General features: G+C 63.6%; 1 protein-coding gene across 1 annotated transcript in view; it reads left to right on the top strand.

The window, feature by feature from the left end:
- DLGAP2 (DLG associated protein 2) overlaps positions 1–12,773 on the top strand; it is a 247,632-nt gene that overhangs the window by 171,564 nt on the left and 63,295 nt on the right. The window contains exons 5-6 of the mRNA XM_015591803.2: positions 684–1,747; positions 9,820–10,031. Of these exons, the coding sequence (XP_015447289.2) occupies positions 684–1,747; positions 9,820–10,031 (1,276 nt within the window). The remainder of the gene's footprint in view (positions 1–683; positions 1,748–9,819; positions 10,032–12,773) is intronic.

The following is a 12,773-nucleotide window of genomic DNA, read 5'->3' as shown; positions in this document are numbered from 1 at the left end:
CGTGACAGGGGGGCCAGCGCGGAGAGCGGCAGTGGCAAGGGGGCGATGGGTGTCGGGATGGTCACCGTGCCACAGCCCGCGGGTCCCCATCCAGATGCCCTGCAGCCACTTAGGCTCCGCGGAGGGGATTCAGCTCGCCAGTCGGCTTCCTGCACACGTAACACTGTATGCGTGCCGTGTGCTCCGTGCACGTGGCATGTGTGTGCACGCTTCCTCCATACACGTAGACGCACGTCACGCACAGACGTGTGCGTTACAGGAACACACCAGATGTGCACGCCACGTACCACGTGTGCACACTGCACACTGCAGTCACCTGTTTCCTGTGTGGGTTATGAGCACGTTACACGCCACACGTGCACAAAGCACGCAGACCTCACTGAAGACCGCGATGCACCTTTTCCCCCGAGTGTTCACCTGCTTGACACCACAGTCCGGCCCCCAAGGGGCCTGATGGTCGGGCAGACACTGAGTGTTTGTAATTGTAGAACAATATTTGGGGACATCAAAGTGTGTTTCCCTTGAGATTCTTGTACTTTGGAGCAGTCAATGTGGTATGAAAGGAAGACCGCCCACTTGACTGCCCCGACCGAAAGTGACCGCTGACCCCGGCGAAAGTGGCCGGCGTGCAGGGCCGCTGCCCGTGTCCCGCAGTCTAACCGCCACCTCTGTTTCCCCAGCAGACCAGCCGTGCACATGGCCTCTGACGCCACACTTCGATGACGAGGGACACTCCTCCACCCCCAGCAGCATGAAAGGCTTGACCGGGAGCCGGAATCAGCCGCAGCTGTGTCCCGGCCACACCTGCGGGTTCACAGCGCTGGACGGCTGTTCACACGCCCACGAGCTGGCCCTCCATGGGCCGGAGGCCAGGCGGCCCTACCTGCTCAGCCCCACGGACAGCTGCCCCGGGGACCGTCACCGCTGCTCCCCCAGGAGCTCCGTCCACTCCGACTGCATGATGGTGCCTGTGGTGCTGGGCGACCACGTGTCCAGCAGCACGTTCCCCAGGACGCACTGCAGCTCACATTACGACACGAGAGACGACTGCGCCGTGTCCCACGCCAGCGCGAAAACCCACCGGATCCCGGCCAACCTGCTGGACCAGTTTGAGAAGCAGCTGCCACTGCACAGGGACGGGTTCCACACGCTGCAGTACCAGAGGGCGTCGGCCCCCGAGCCCCGCGGCGAGAGCCCCGGCCGCATCCGCCACCTCGTCCACTCCGTGCAGAAGCTCTTCACCAAGTCCCACTCGCTCGAGGGCGCGTCCAAGGGCAACGTCAACGGCAACAAGGGGGACGGCCGCGTGGACGACCACCACGGCCGCCACGCCAAGCACGGCAGACGCAGCAAGAGCAAAGAGCGGGTGCCCGAGGCCAAGCCGCGGTCGGGGCTGGGCAGCTGGTGGAGCTCCGACGACAACCTGGACAGTGATAGCACCTACCGCGCGGCTAGCGTGGCTGCCAGGCATTTCGCAGACCACGGCCCCCACTGCTACCCTGAGCCGTTCCTGGGCCCCTTCGCAGGCCTCTCCCTGAAGCCCTCCAAGAGCAACAGCGACGTCAAGTGCTCGGCCTGCGAGGGCCTGGGCATGGCGCCCGAGGCCACCTACATGAAGCGGAGCTCCTGGTCCACGCTGACCGTGAGCCAGGCCAAGGAGGCCTGCCGCAAGAGCTCCCTGAACTTGGACAGGCCCCTGGCCCACCAGGACATCAAGCCGCCCCTGCGGCCGTGCCACTACCTCCAGGTAAGCAGCTAAGCGGGAGTGACCGCCACGTGCACCGTGGTTCACACAGCCGTCGCTCGGCGCCCCTGCCCGCCGGCCACAGCCCCGGCCTGAGCACCGGGAGGCAGCATAGGGTGGGCCATGCCACCGAGGGATGCAGTCGAGCAAGAGGAACAGGTGGCCCACGGTGACGCCTCCTTGTCTGAAAGGGGTCGCTCAGGGCCAGCGGGCGTGGGCCTGCATCCCAGAGGGTCTCGCCGAGCACTCCTGACCTCGGCCGCCGTGGCCTTGGGGATGCCGCCGGGCGTGGTTCCGGCACATGCCGTTTCCCCAGGCCGTGGCAGGCGAGGCACTGTGGGTGACCTGGGAGCCTGGGGGGGACCCTCTGAGGTGTCCCAGGGCCTTCTCACCTCTGGCACCAATCACAGCGTCGCTGCCCGTGGGGGGACGGCTGCCAGGGCCCCCGCCTCTCTCGAGGGCCCCCGCAGTCACCGCCCAGCAGCGCTGTGTGCAGGGCCAAATGCGTGACGCGTCTCCTTCCCGCGTGCGTGGCCTGTGCTCCCGTCCCGTCACGCCCCTGCTGAGCATCGGGCTGGCGGGGACTTCCCAGACGGTGAGCAACAGCGCTGAGTGGTGGCTGCATCGTCAGGCGGCCAGGCAGTGGGGCGGATGACCCCGGCCGCGGTGCTCACAAGTCCCGGCAGCGACCCCAGGGCCATCCCGGTGCGTTGTCTGAAACGCAGGCGTCCCACTCAGGAGCAAGAGCTCGGCGGGCGGCGTTGTCAGGCAGGTCTGTTAGGAGGCAGGTGGGCCTCAGGTAACACCGGGTTGTAGCACACGGGATGTGAGTTTCACTAGCGGTCAGCCTAGCCGAGCCGCAGGCCCTGGGCGCCCCGACCGGCGAAGCCCTCGTTTCTGTGCCCGACGTGGCGTCCACGGGTGTCCCCAGCAGACCACAGTGGAGCCGCAGCCACAGTGCGGCCCCCACTGGCCAGCCATCCCTCAGCCCCCTCTGTCCACCGCGCCCTGCTCCCGCAGCCTCTTCTCGCTGCCAGCGGCTCTTCCTAACGTTTTAGTTGTGGAGAACAGTCCTGTAAAGGGATGATGAACCCCACACAGTCGTCACCCCGCTTCAAGCCAGTCCGTGCGTGGCTAGGCTTGTCCGTCATGTAGAAATGCCCCGCAGCTGCGGCCACCCTGCTCTGGTCCCCGGCCAGCCGCGCTGGGAGGCCGGCTCTCCCCCCGGAGACATGGTCAGGCATCCAGGCCGGCAGCAAGGCTCGTGGCGTCACCCTCCCGGTCACCTTGTGTCCCCGAGGGCAGTTTGTTTTTAACGGCGTGTTAGATCCGGGCCCGACGGGTGGCTGCCCGTCTCTGTCCTGCTCCCACTGTCCCCCGGGAGTGTTTTGGGGGCTGTGGGGCTTAGGGTCCAGCTTGCATGTCTGACAGGTGCCTGCCGCGTGGCTCCCTCTGCGCTGGCCCCCCCATGGTGTCACTGCAGGCGGGTCTCTGGCCCTTGTGTTTCTGCCACCAGGCCAGTGGCCTCCGAGTTTGCTGCCCCGTGGCTTCTCCCGGCACACTGTGGGTCACTGAGGGTTCCACCCTCACGGGCCCCCGGCCAGCCCGAGACCACATCAGACCTGGCCTTCCCCATGCGGCGCGTGACCAGGAGGACTCGGGCGTCGCCGGCCAGGTGGCTCCGGCCTTGGTCCAGTGACGCAGGAACAACAGTCTGTGATCCGATCTCATGAGGAAGGGGACCCCGGGGGGCACAGCTCAGACCCCAGCCCCTGCGAGGAGTGATGCAGCAGGTGGAGGTGAGCGAGCGAGCACGTCACCACGTCACCGCCGGCCACGCCCAGTCGTGCACTGCTGCAGGGGCCAGGCCCACACCGGCCGTGCAGACCTCTGGCCCGCTGCCCGGGACTTGGGCCCCGTGTCCCATCCGTGTGCACGACGCAGCGTCCGAACGTCGCCTGGAACACGGCTGCCCCCAGAGCTGTGGATGCGGGCGCCAGGGCGTCCCAGGGGTGCTGTCTCCCCGCAGCCGTGTGACCCCACTGGGGCCCACACTGTCAGAGGCCGTGCGGTTTCCAGCAGCCGCCCCACCCCCACGTCTGTGTGCGGCCACCGCCTCCGGGACATGGATGAGACCCCTCTCCTTGCTGGCTGTCCTCTCGTGGCCACCGCTGGTCACTGCAGATGCGTGGCCATCCCCGGCTGCTCGTCCAGTCTTCCTGTGCTCCAAGGGGCTGAGGCCCAGCATTCCCCCAGCCCTGCCCTGGCGTGGGAGGCGGGGTCCCGGGACCCGCGGTGGCCGCCGTACCCGGAGGAGAGGCTGCACAGCAGGAGGCGGGGTCGGTGCTGCTGCCAAGGATGCTAAAGATCGGGGCTGAGAGTCGTTTTCGGTCTCGCCTCGTGCGTAAGGTGCTGTCAGCATTCGAGGAACATTTTTTATGTTTCAGGTAGGTTGACGCAGACGACGGGCAGATTGAGAGCAAATCCAGATCCGTTTGTTCTTAGAAAAAAGCTCTTGTTTTCCTGTTTTCTCCACGAACAGACAAGGCATCGAAGGTCAGCCTCGTGACCGTCGCTGATCAGGTGGGCGAGTCACAGCTGAGCTCAGGGAGCACGTGGCCGCATGTGTCACCTGCTGCAGTGAGGTCTGGGGACATGCAGGGTGGGGCTGCAGCCCCGGGAGGGCAGCCGTGCCCCCCTCCGCACTCCGCTCCCACCGCCTCCCGGCCCCGCACTTTGTCGCTTCCCTCTCTCCTGACTTCTGGTCCAGACCCGCAGAGTCCCTGCTGGGGAGCAGCCACGTCAGCCCCGCGGTTCTGATTGGCCGTGCTGCGGTTTGTGACGCACATGTGCGTTTGGACACGTGGGGCGGACACGAGGTGGGGCGCATCCTGAACCGTGAGAACGTGTCACGTTAAGCAGCACTTCCCGCTGCCCCCGTCCGTCCCACTGATGCTCGATGCTCAGGCCCCTGGGCGGGGTCAGGGGCCGCAGGACCGGCCCTGACCACGTCATAGTGGTGAGGCTACCTGGCCTGCCCCCCAGGAAGGGCACTCGGCCGCGGCGGGCACTTGGAACACTGAACGTCTGCCCTCCCGTCAGCCACCTCTGTTCACCGGGTCGTGCGATGCGGTTCAGAAAAAACCCGTCTTCGCCGGGGCCAGGCTCCCTGTCGCTGCTCCTGCAGAGGCTTCTAAACGGTGCGGCCACATCCCCATGGGATTCCCACGGAGGCAGACGTCAGCTCGGCAGAGGGCTGCATTGTGTTCGAGGACGGCTGGCTGTCCCCATGTGCTCTCTCTGGCCACCCCCCATCGCCCCGATGTCCCTCCCTATCACTGACTCAGGTCACTCAGCGCTGCCCCTGTCCTGCCTCACAGACCTGCTTGGCCATCTGTGATCTGTGTCCCCGACGACACTCAGGCCTGGACGCACTCGGTGGTTGTGGCCTCTGCACCTGGCACGGGCTCACGGCTCAAGCATCTGAACGAAGGACCAGCGAGTCCCTTTGTCCTGGAATGTCCTTGGCCCCTGAAAGCAGAGAGGAAAGCTGCTCACACGCCTTCAGCAGAAGCGTTTTCCGGGCATGGAGACCCCAGAGCCAGCGCCCAGGGGCGTGACGAGCCCCAGCCCTCGGCCCCCACGGCCCCGCACCCCAGCATGGCCCACCCAGAGAACCAGCTTCTCGGAAAACTTCCCAGTGCTGAGAGATTCAGAGGCAAAGAGCGAGGAGAGCGACTGTGTGAGGTTCACAGCCTCAGGGACGATGACGCCTTCCAGGACAGAAGGGCCGCAGCGTCCTCGGCTCTCTCTGCTCCAAGGGCACGTCTGCCGTTCGAAGGGGAGGAGTTTGTCTCAGCTCCTGGTTCCACAGCCTGGCCAGGGACGCACGCGGAACTCGGTCACCCATGTGACTCTCAAACTGACAAGAGACCAAGTCCGGGAGGCATTTCCAAAGCCCCGCGAGGCCACTTTGCACATGAACGTGTGACTTTGAAAAGCCACGAAGGTCCACCCTCTGTGGTCCTTGGTCTGTATCCAGCCGTGTCAACTGCGGGCTAAGACACAGAGCGGCTGCCCAGGGTCCTGGCGACACAGCCAGGGGACAGTCTGCAGGCACTTCAGGGGCCCTGGCCGTGGGCTTGGGGCTCCGTGACACCTCTCATCCACCCAGTCACAGCGCCCGGAGCCCGCTGACTGTCCACAGTGACTTGTCACCGCTGGGAGTGGCGCCATCACAGCCACTTGGGGAGTTGCCTGGACTCTGTGCTGAGTCCCTCCCAGAACACGCTCAGGTGGGCAGGTCCCGCTGGACGCCCCTCAGTGCACCTGGGAACCACTGGCCCCTCAGGCAGTCATCGTCATCGGCTATTTACAGCGTCTGCTTGTGACTCTGAGACGTCCTCACACTGGCACCGTCATGTTTGCTGGCTCTGTTCAGTCTCTCTCAGGACAGTACTGCATTTCTGGACACTGGGCACCCCTACAAAGGCCCCCCTGGAAGGGTTTGTCAGGGAGCCGTCAGAGCGAGGGCAGGGACCAAACCACACGGGGTCCGTGACGGTGACAGCCACTCCCCTGGGCCTATGGGGGCGATGCAGGGACAGGCAGCCTGTCCTGGCTGAAGCAGCCCCTGCCGGAGACAGGCCTGGGCCAGGAGGGAGCCGCAGGAGTGTGCACACCGGCTCGCTGCCCGCCCGCGCCGCCATGAACCAAAGCCAGCTGAGCTGGACAGCAAGGGACAGCGCAGTCTCCCTCAGTGTCGGGAGGAGCAGGACAGAGAGAGGAGAGTGGATGGGGAGGTGACAAGGGTGCGTGACTGTCACGCGGGGACGGTGACTCACGCGGGGACGGTGACCCTCACGCGGGGACGGTGATTCTCACACGGGGACGGTGACCCTCACACGGGGACGGTGACCATCACACGGGGACGGTGACCCTCACGCGAGGACGGTGACCATCACGCGGGGACGGTGACCCGCACGCGGGGACGGTGACTCTCACACGGGGACGGTGATCCTCACGCGGGGACGGTGACCCTCACGCGGGGACGGTGACCCTCACGCGGGACGGTGACCCTCACGCGGGGACGGTGACCCTCGCGCGGGGACGGTGATCCTCGCGCGGGGACGGTGACCCTCGCGCGGGGACGGTGACCCTCACGCGGGGACGGTGACCCTCACGGGGACGGTGACCACGCAGGGACGGTGACCCTCGCACAGGGACGGTGACCCTCACACGGGACGGTGACCCTCACACGGGACGGTGACCATCACGGTCATCAGCAGCGTGTTGCGTCCATTCCAGTGTGTCACCTTTAGTGCCTGGTGTCGTCCAGTGCCTGTGGCGGGCACTGCGGAAACGCTTGCTTCGCGCTGCCCGTGGAGGGTGCTGGGTTTGGAACTTGCCGGCCGCGCGTCTGGCGCCTTGCGTCCCCGTCCCCGTTTGTGGTTGGACTGTGGTGGGACCGTCCTCGACCGCTGCAGGAGCCTGCGGCGCGGGGTGGGCCAATGCCGCCTCGTCCACGGGCACTGGTTGAGGGTGCGAAGCGCTCGGGGCGCGTGTCCACGGGGCCTCAGGAGAAGGGCCGGGGCTCAGGCTCTCGGGCGCTGCCCCGTCCAGGCCGCGGTGTTTACGGCTGGTCCTGGGGCGCTCGCCTCCACCCTGCTCCAGCTCCCGGCAGCCGTCCTCGGGCGGGGTGTTTCCCGTTACTGCCAACGAGTGACCTGGGGGCCGACCCCGCCACAGCGGCAGAGCGAAGGCCGCGCTGCTGGACATGCCGTCCTGTGCGTCTGCTCCGCTTTAGACAGTGAGGTGCGGCCCTAGGAAGATGCACTCGGCACCTCGACGGTGACTCGGGGGGCGACCAGAACGAGCGCAGGACGGAAGCAGACGGGGTCCAGCACACACGGCACGGAAGCTGGCTCCTCGCCGCGTGGGGCGGCTCTGTCTTCCCCGCTCTGGCCCTTCTGGCCCCGGGCCGGGCACGCCGCGCCCCCCAGCACGTGACGAGCACACGTGCCCCGCAGGCTGGGACGGCCCCGCAGTGGCACTCAGCGTGCCGCCGTGCGATCCGGGAGCCCGCGGCCCTGCTTCCAGTGCATGCCCCGCGCCAGCCGCACTGACGGCGGAGCGTGTCGCGTGAGCAAAGCAGACATTTCCCTGGGAAACAGGGTTTCATGGCGATTTTCTTCCTTGGTCAACTCCCGAAAGCGGGGATTGTTACCCACCTAGCCCCGCCCCCTGCACCCTGCTGCAGGAGACAAAGGGGGGCCGCCCGAGGCGTCCTGGGAGCCGCAGCAGGCACCGAGCGCACCACGTCCGCGGGGCGGTGCGGTCGCTCGAGGGAGCAGCGCCGAGGTGGGCGTGCGGAGGCCGCCATCTGCGGCTCCCCCTGCAGGAGGGCCCGTCGACTGCAGCACAGCGGCACCTGCCTGTCAGCCCCGTTCCCCTGCCGGTCTGGACACGTGCTCCCATCCTGGTCATGCTCACACTCGCCGCTGGCTGACGCTCTTTCTGTACTGAAATTTCTTCTGTCAAAGCCTGTAAAATTGGCTTCTTAAATCAGAAACAGAAAAATACAAGCTGGTCTCGTTTGTTAGCTAATTCACAGGCTGCTGGGGAAAAAATCTTCATTTTGTTTTTTACAGAAACATGTTTTTAATTCACAAAAATTTCCTAAAACTGCCAGTGGGAATGTCTCTTTCGCGGCATACGGCCCCCCGCCATCTGTGCCGGCCTCCCCGGCCGCTCCATATTGCTCAGGCTGCCTCTTCCCCAAGCGCAGGGCTGGGGAGCCCACGCCCTCGTCTGCCTGTTGCTCCTGCCTCTGCCTTCCTGCTGCTCAGATCCAAGGGAACCTCACCTCCAGGAAGCCTTCCCAGATCACCTCCTCTCCGTGGACAGCTTCCATTGCCCCTGCTGTTCCCTCCACACTTGCTGCTTTTGCCCACGTTAAACCATAATTCGTCACACTCTGTGTCCTCTACTGAAATGCACTGTCACTGAGCTTTCACTTCTTCAATTAAAGATAAGTTTACCTTTTATTACAACAGCAACATACGGTCCGTGCAGAAAACATAAGTATAAAGAAAAATAATTGAGAAAATGTGATTACTGCCACCTGTGCTGACCCCGCGGCCCTCAGCTCTGTCCTCTGCATGGTGCAGGCGTGTCTGTCTCTAAGGTGTTCAGAGCACTGAGTTCAGGCTCAGCTCTGCAGATGGCTGCCCGTGAACACCTGCCGAACGTCACTCCCTCCTGCGCCCCCCCTCTCTCCCTCCTGCGCCCCACCTCTCCCTCCTGTGCCCCGCCTCTCTCCCCTGAGCCCCACCTCTCCCTCCTGCGCCCCGCCTCTCCCTCCCCTACCCTCCCCCCCTCCTGCACCCCTCCTCCCTCTACCCTGCCTCTGTCCCTCCTCCTCCTCCTCACGGGGTAACTTTCCTCGCATTCCTTCAAGTTTAGATTCCCTTGATACCAGAAGGAAGTAAATCTAAACATCAGCAGCGGTTTTTCCAGGCGCTGTACTTGTCAGTGGGCTTTTCACGCGCTCTGCTTCCCTAGCGTTTTGTCAGTTTTCCCATCACGTTGATCTGTCACTCTCGCCCCGCCTCTCCCTCCTGCGCCCCGCCTCTCCCTCCTGCGCCCCGCCTCTCCCTCCTGCGCCCCGCCTCTCTCCCTCCTGCGCCCCGCCTCTCCTGCACCCCTCCTCCCTCTACCCTGCCTCTGTCCCTCCTCCTCCTCCTCACAGGGTAACTTTCCTCGCATTTCCTCAAGTTTAGATTCCCTTGATACCAGAAGGAAGTAAATCTAAACATCAGCAGCGGTTTTTCCAGGCGCTGTGCTTGTCAGTGGGCTTTTCACGCGCTCTGCTTCCCTAGCGTTTTGTCAGTTTTCCCATCACGTTGATCTGTCACTCTCATGATGGGAAGAAAACAGTAATTTCATATCACTGTCCTTTCAGGGCTCCAGGGACAGAGCCTGAAGAAGCACTGCGTGCGCGTCTGACTTTGCGCCGTGGACGGCTGCGAGGGCCCTGCATGACAGGGCTGACACGTGCGTGTCTCCTCCCCCAGGTGCCGCAGGACGAATGGGGAGGCTACCCCACGGGCGGCAAGGACGAGGAGATCCCGTGCAGGAGGATGAGAAGCGGGAGCTACATCAAAGCCATGGGCGACGGGGACAGCGGAGAGTCGGACTCCAGCCCGAAGACGTCACCCACGGCGGCCATGCGGCCGGAGCCTTTGCTGCAGTCGGTGGGACAGAGGCCGCTGGGAGACCTGCAAACGTAAGGCGCACTGCCGGCCCCGCTCCGATGCGTGTCCCCGGGACTGTCTGCCGCAGGCCAGCTGGCGACAGCTTAAACATCGCTGAGTTGAAAATAGTACACTTAACGGCCAATGATTTTCAAGTCCTCTTTTGAAAAGTCAGGCCTTTGATTACCTATGATTACTTACTAATTAAGGAAGTAGACTTGGGCGAGTTCTGTGCTGAATGTTACTTTTAAAGCAACTGTCATGGCCAGCAAGACCATCAGTGTCTTCAAAGGTCATGCCAGTTACTTCCTCAGGACCGTGTGTGTGTGCTAGTGTGTGAGCGTGTGAGCATGTGTGCATGAGTGTGAGTGTATTGTGTGTGTGCGTGTGACTGTGAGCATGTGTGCATGAGTGTGTGTATTGTGTGTGTGTGCATGAGCGTGAGTGTATTGTGAGTGTGTGTGTGCATGAGTGTGAGTGTATTGTGAGTTTGTGTGAGCATGTGAGCATGAGTGTGTGTATTGTGAGTGTGTGTGAGCATGTGTGCACGAGTGAGTGTATTGAGTGCGTGAGCGTGTGAGCATGTGTGCATGCGTGTGAGTGTATTGTGTGTGAGCGTGTGTGCATGAGTGTGAGCGTGTGAGCATGTGTGTGACACGGTGTCGGGGACTGTGAGAAGTACGGTGGGGGCGCAGAGGCCACCCCCTGTGGTCACGGCCCAGACACCAGCCTCCCCACCTTTCCTGGGGTGCTGGGAGATGCACATAAGAACTAGGAAGCGCCCGAAACCCCCTGCAGCAGCAGCCGCGTCTGGCAGGTCTGTGGGCTCATAGCCTCGGACGCCCACCCACGGCCGGGTGTGGGACCCCCGGATGCTGGACATCGACATCCCTTCTCATTTTGAAAGTCTGTGATCGCTCTGTGATCGTCCACGTTAAAAGCACACGGCGTTTCAGCCACGAGCGGGAGCCAGGTGTCAGAACAACGCACCCGATCGCCCTGTTCTCCCCACGGACTCTCGCGCGCCCGCCTCGTGTGAGCGTGTGTGCATGAGTGTGAGTGTATTGTGCGTGTGTGTGAGCGTGTGTGCATGAGTGTGAGTGTATTGTGAGTGTGTGAGCGTGTGAGCATGTGTGCATGAGTATGAGTATATTGTGAGTGTGTGTGAGCATGTGTGCGTGTGAGTGTGAGCGTGTGTGCATGAGTGTGAGCATGTGCGTGAGCGTGTGTGTGAGACAGGCAGAATCAATGTGATTTTTTTTACTGCAACTTCACAAATGCATTTTCAGGCAACAGTTTTTTGAAGGGTGAAGGCAGGACACGGAACAGTTTTACAAGTACAATGGCACGTGCTTTATGTATTTGTCCGAAGATGCGTTTTTGATCAATTTAACTAATTTCTAAACTGTGGACAGAGAAAACGGGGGACCCAGCCATTCATGTGCCTGAGCAGAGACGCCTCTGCCCGTAGCGGCTGTGCCGCCGGCCAGGCTGGGGTGCACGGCAGCCGTCCTGCGTGACGGTCAGCAGCAGGGTGACCCGGCCTGTCAGTGCTTCGCCGCTCGCCATGACGCCCACTGGGATGGGGACGCTGTGGACCAGCTGCCCGGCGTCATTTCTCCAGCCCGGCCCGTTGCTCTTGGACGTTCGCTCACAGGGTGAAAAATAAGTTCTGAGTCGCACCCAGACGCGGCACGTAACAGACGGGACCCGTGACCATTCGGTTACCTCCCACAGCGGTTCTGCGGGGGGTGCGGGGGGCAGCGGGCGCGGCAGACACTCGCGTGTCACTCCATACATGCCTCACTCAGGGGGCCTGGTCAGGGACAGCGCCAGAGGCCCACCCTGCGGACGCTCACAGGCTCGTTGGGGGGAGATGGCAGGTGTCAGGAGCAGTGATTGTGGGCACAGTGTCGGGGACTGTGAGAAGTACGGTGGGGGCGCAGAGGCCACCCCCTGCGGTCACGGCCCAGACACCAGCCTCCCCACCTTTCCTGGGGTGCTGGGAGATGCACATAAGAACCCCTCCAGAGTCAGCCGCGTCTGGCAGGTCTGTGGGCTCATAGCCTCGGACGCCCACCCACGGCCGGGTGTGGGACCCCCGGATGCTGGACATCGACATCCCTTCTCATTTTGAAAGTCTGTGATCGCTCTGTGATCGTCCACGTTAAAAGCACACGGCGTTTCAGCCACGAGCGGGAGCCAGGTGTCAGAACAACGCACCCGATCGCCCTGTTCTCCCCACGGACTCTCGCGCGCCCGCCTCCCGCCTCGAGTCCTCCTCGCGGACGCTCAGCCCCCTCACTCCTCGGCGCTGGGGGCTGTCCTTGTCCCCTCCTGTTGCAGGGACGGCCCAGGTTGGGGACTTGGCACCAACACTGGCAGCGCTCAGAAGGCGGGGAAGTTTGCACTCGTAAGACCCACTTGGCAGAAACAGTGAACGTCTCCTCAAGCACCCGACCGCGGTGACGAGGCCAAGGCCACCCGACAGTGTGACCTGAGTGTTGACGGCCTTTGCCATCTGCCCACGGGAAGCGAGCGAGACGCCCTGACACAGGCACACACACGGCCACTGCAGGCCCGACGGGGGCGCCGGGAGGTAAACGCATCAGGCTGCCCCCGGCGGCGGCTGCCGAGTGCGAGCCGACCTGTGCTCCTGCCTCGCACGCCGCATACGGCCCATGCCGCACACGCCGCACACGCTGCACACACCACACACGCCTCATGCCGCACACGCCACACACGCCTCATGCCGCACACATCTCACACGCCCT

Source organism: Pteropus alecto, unplaced genomic scaffold, assembly GCF_000325575.1.
Source record: "Pteropus alecto unplaced genomic scaffold, ASM32557v1 scaffold35, whole genome shotgun sequence".
In the NCBI taxonomy this organism is placed as follows: Eukaryota; Metazoa; Chordata; class Mammalia; order Chiroptera; family Pteropodidae; genus Pteropus; species Pteropus alecto.
This window is presented reverse-complemented; position numbering and strand designations above follow the sequence as displayed.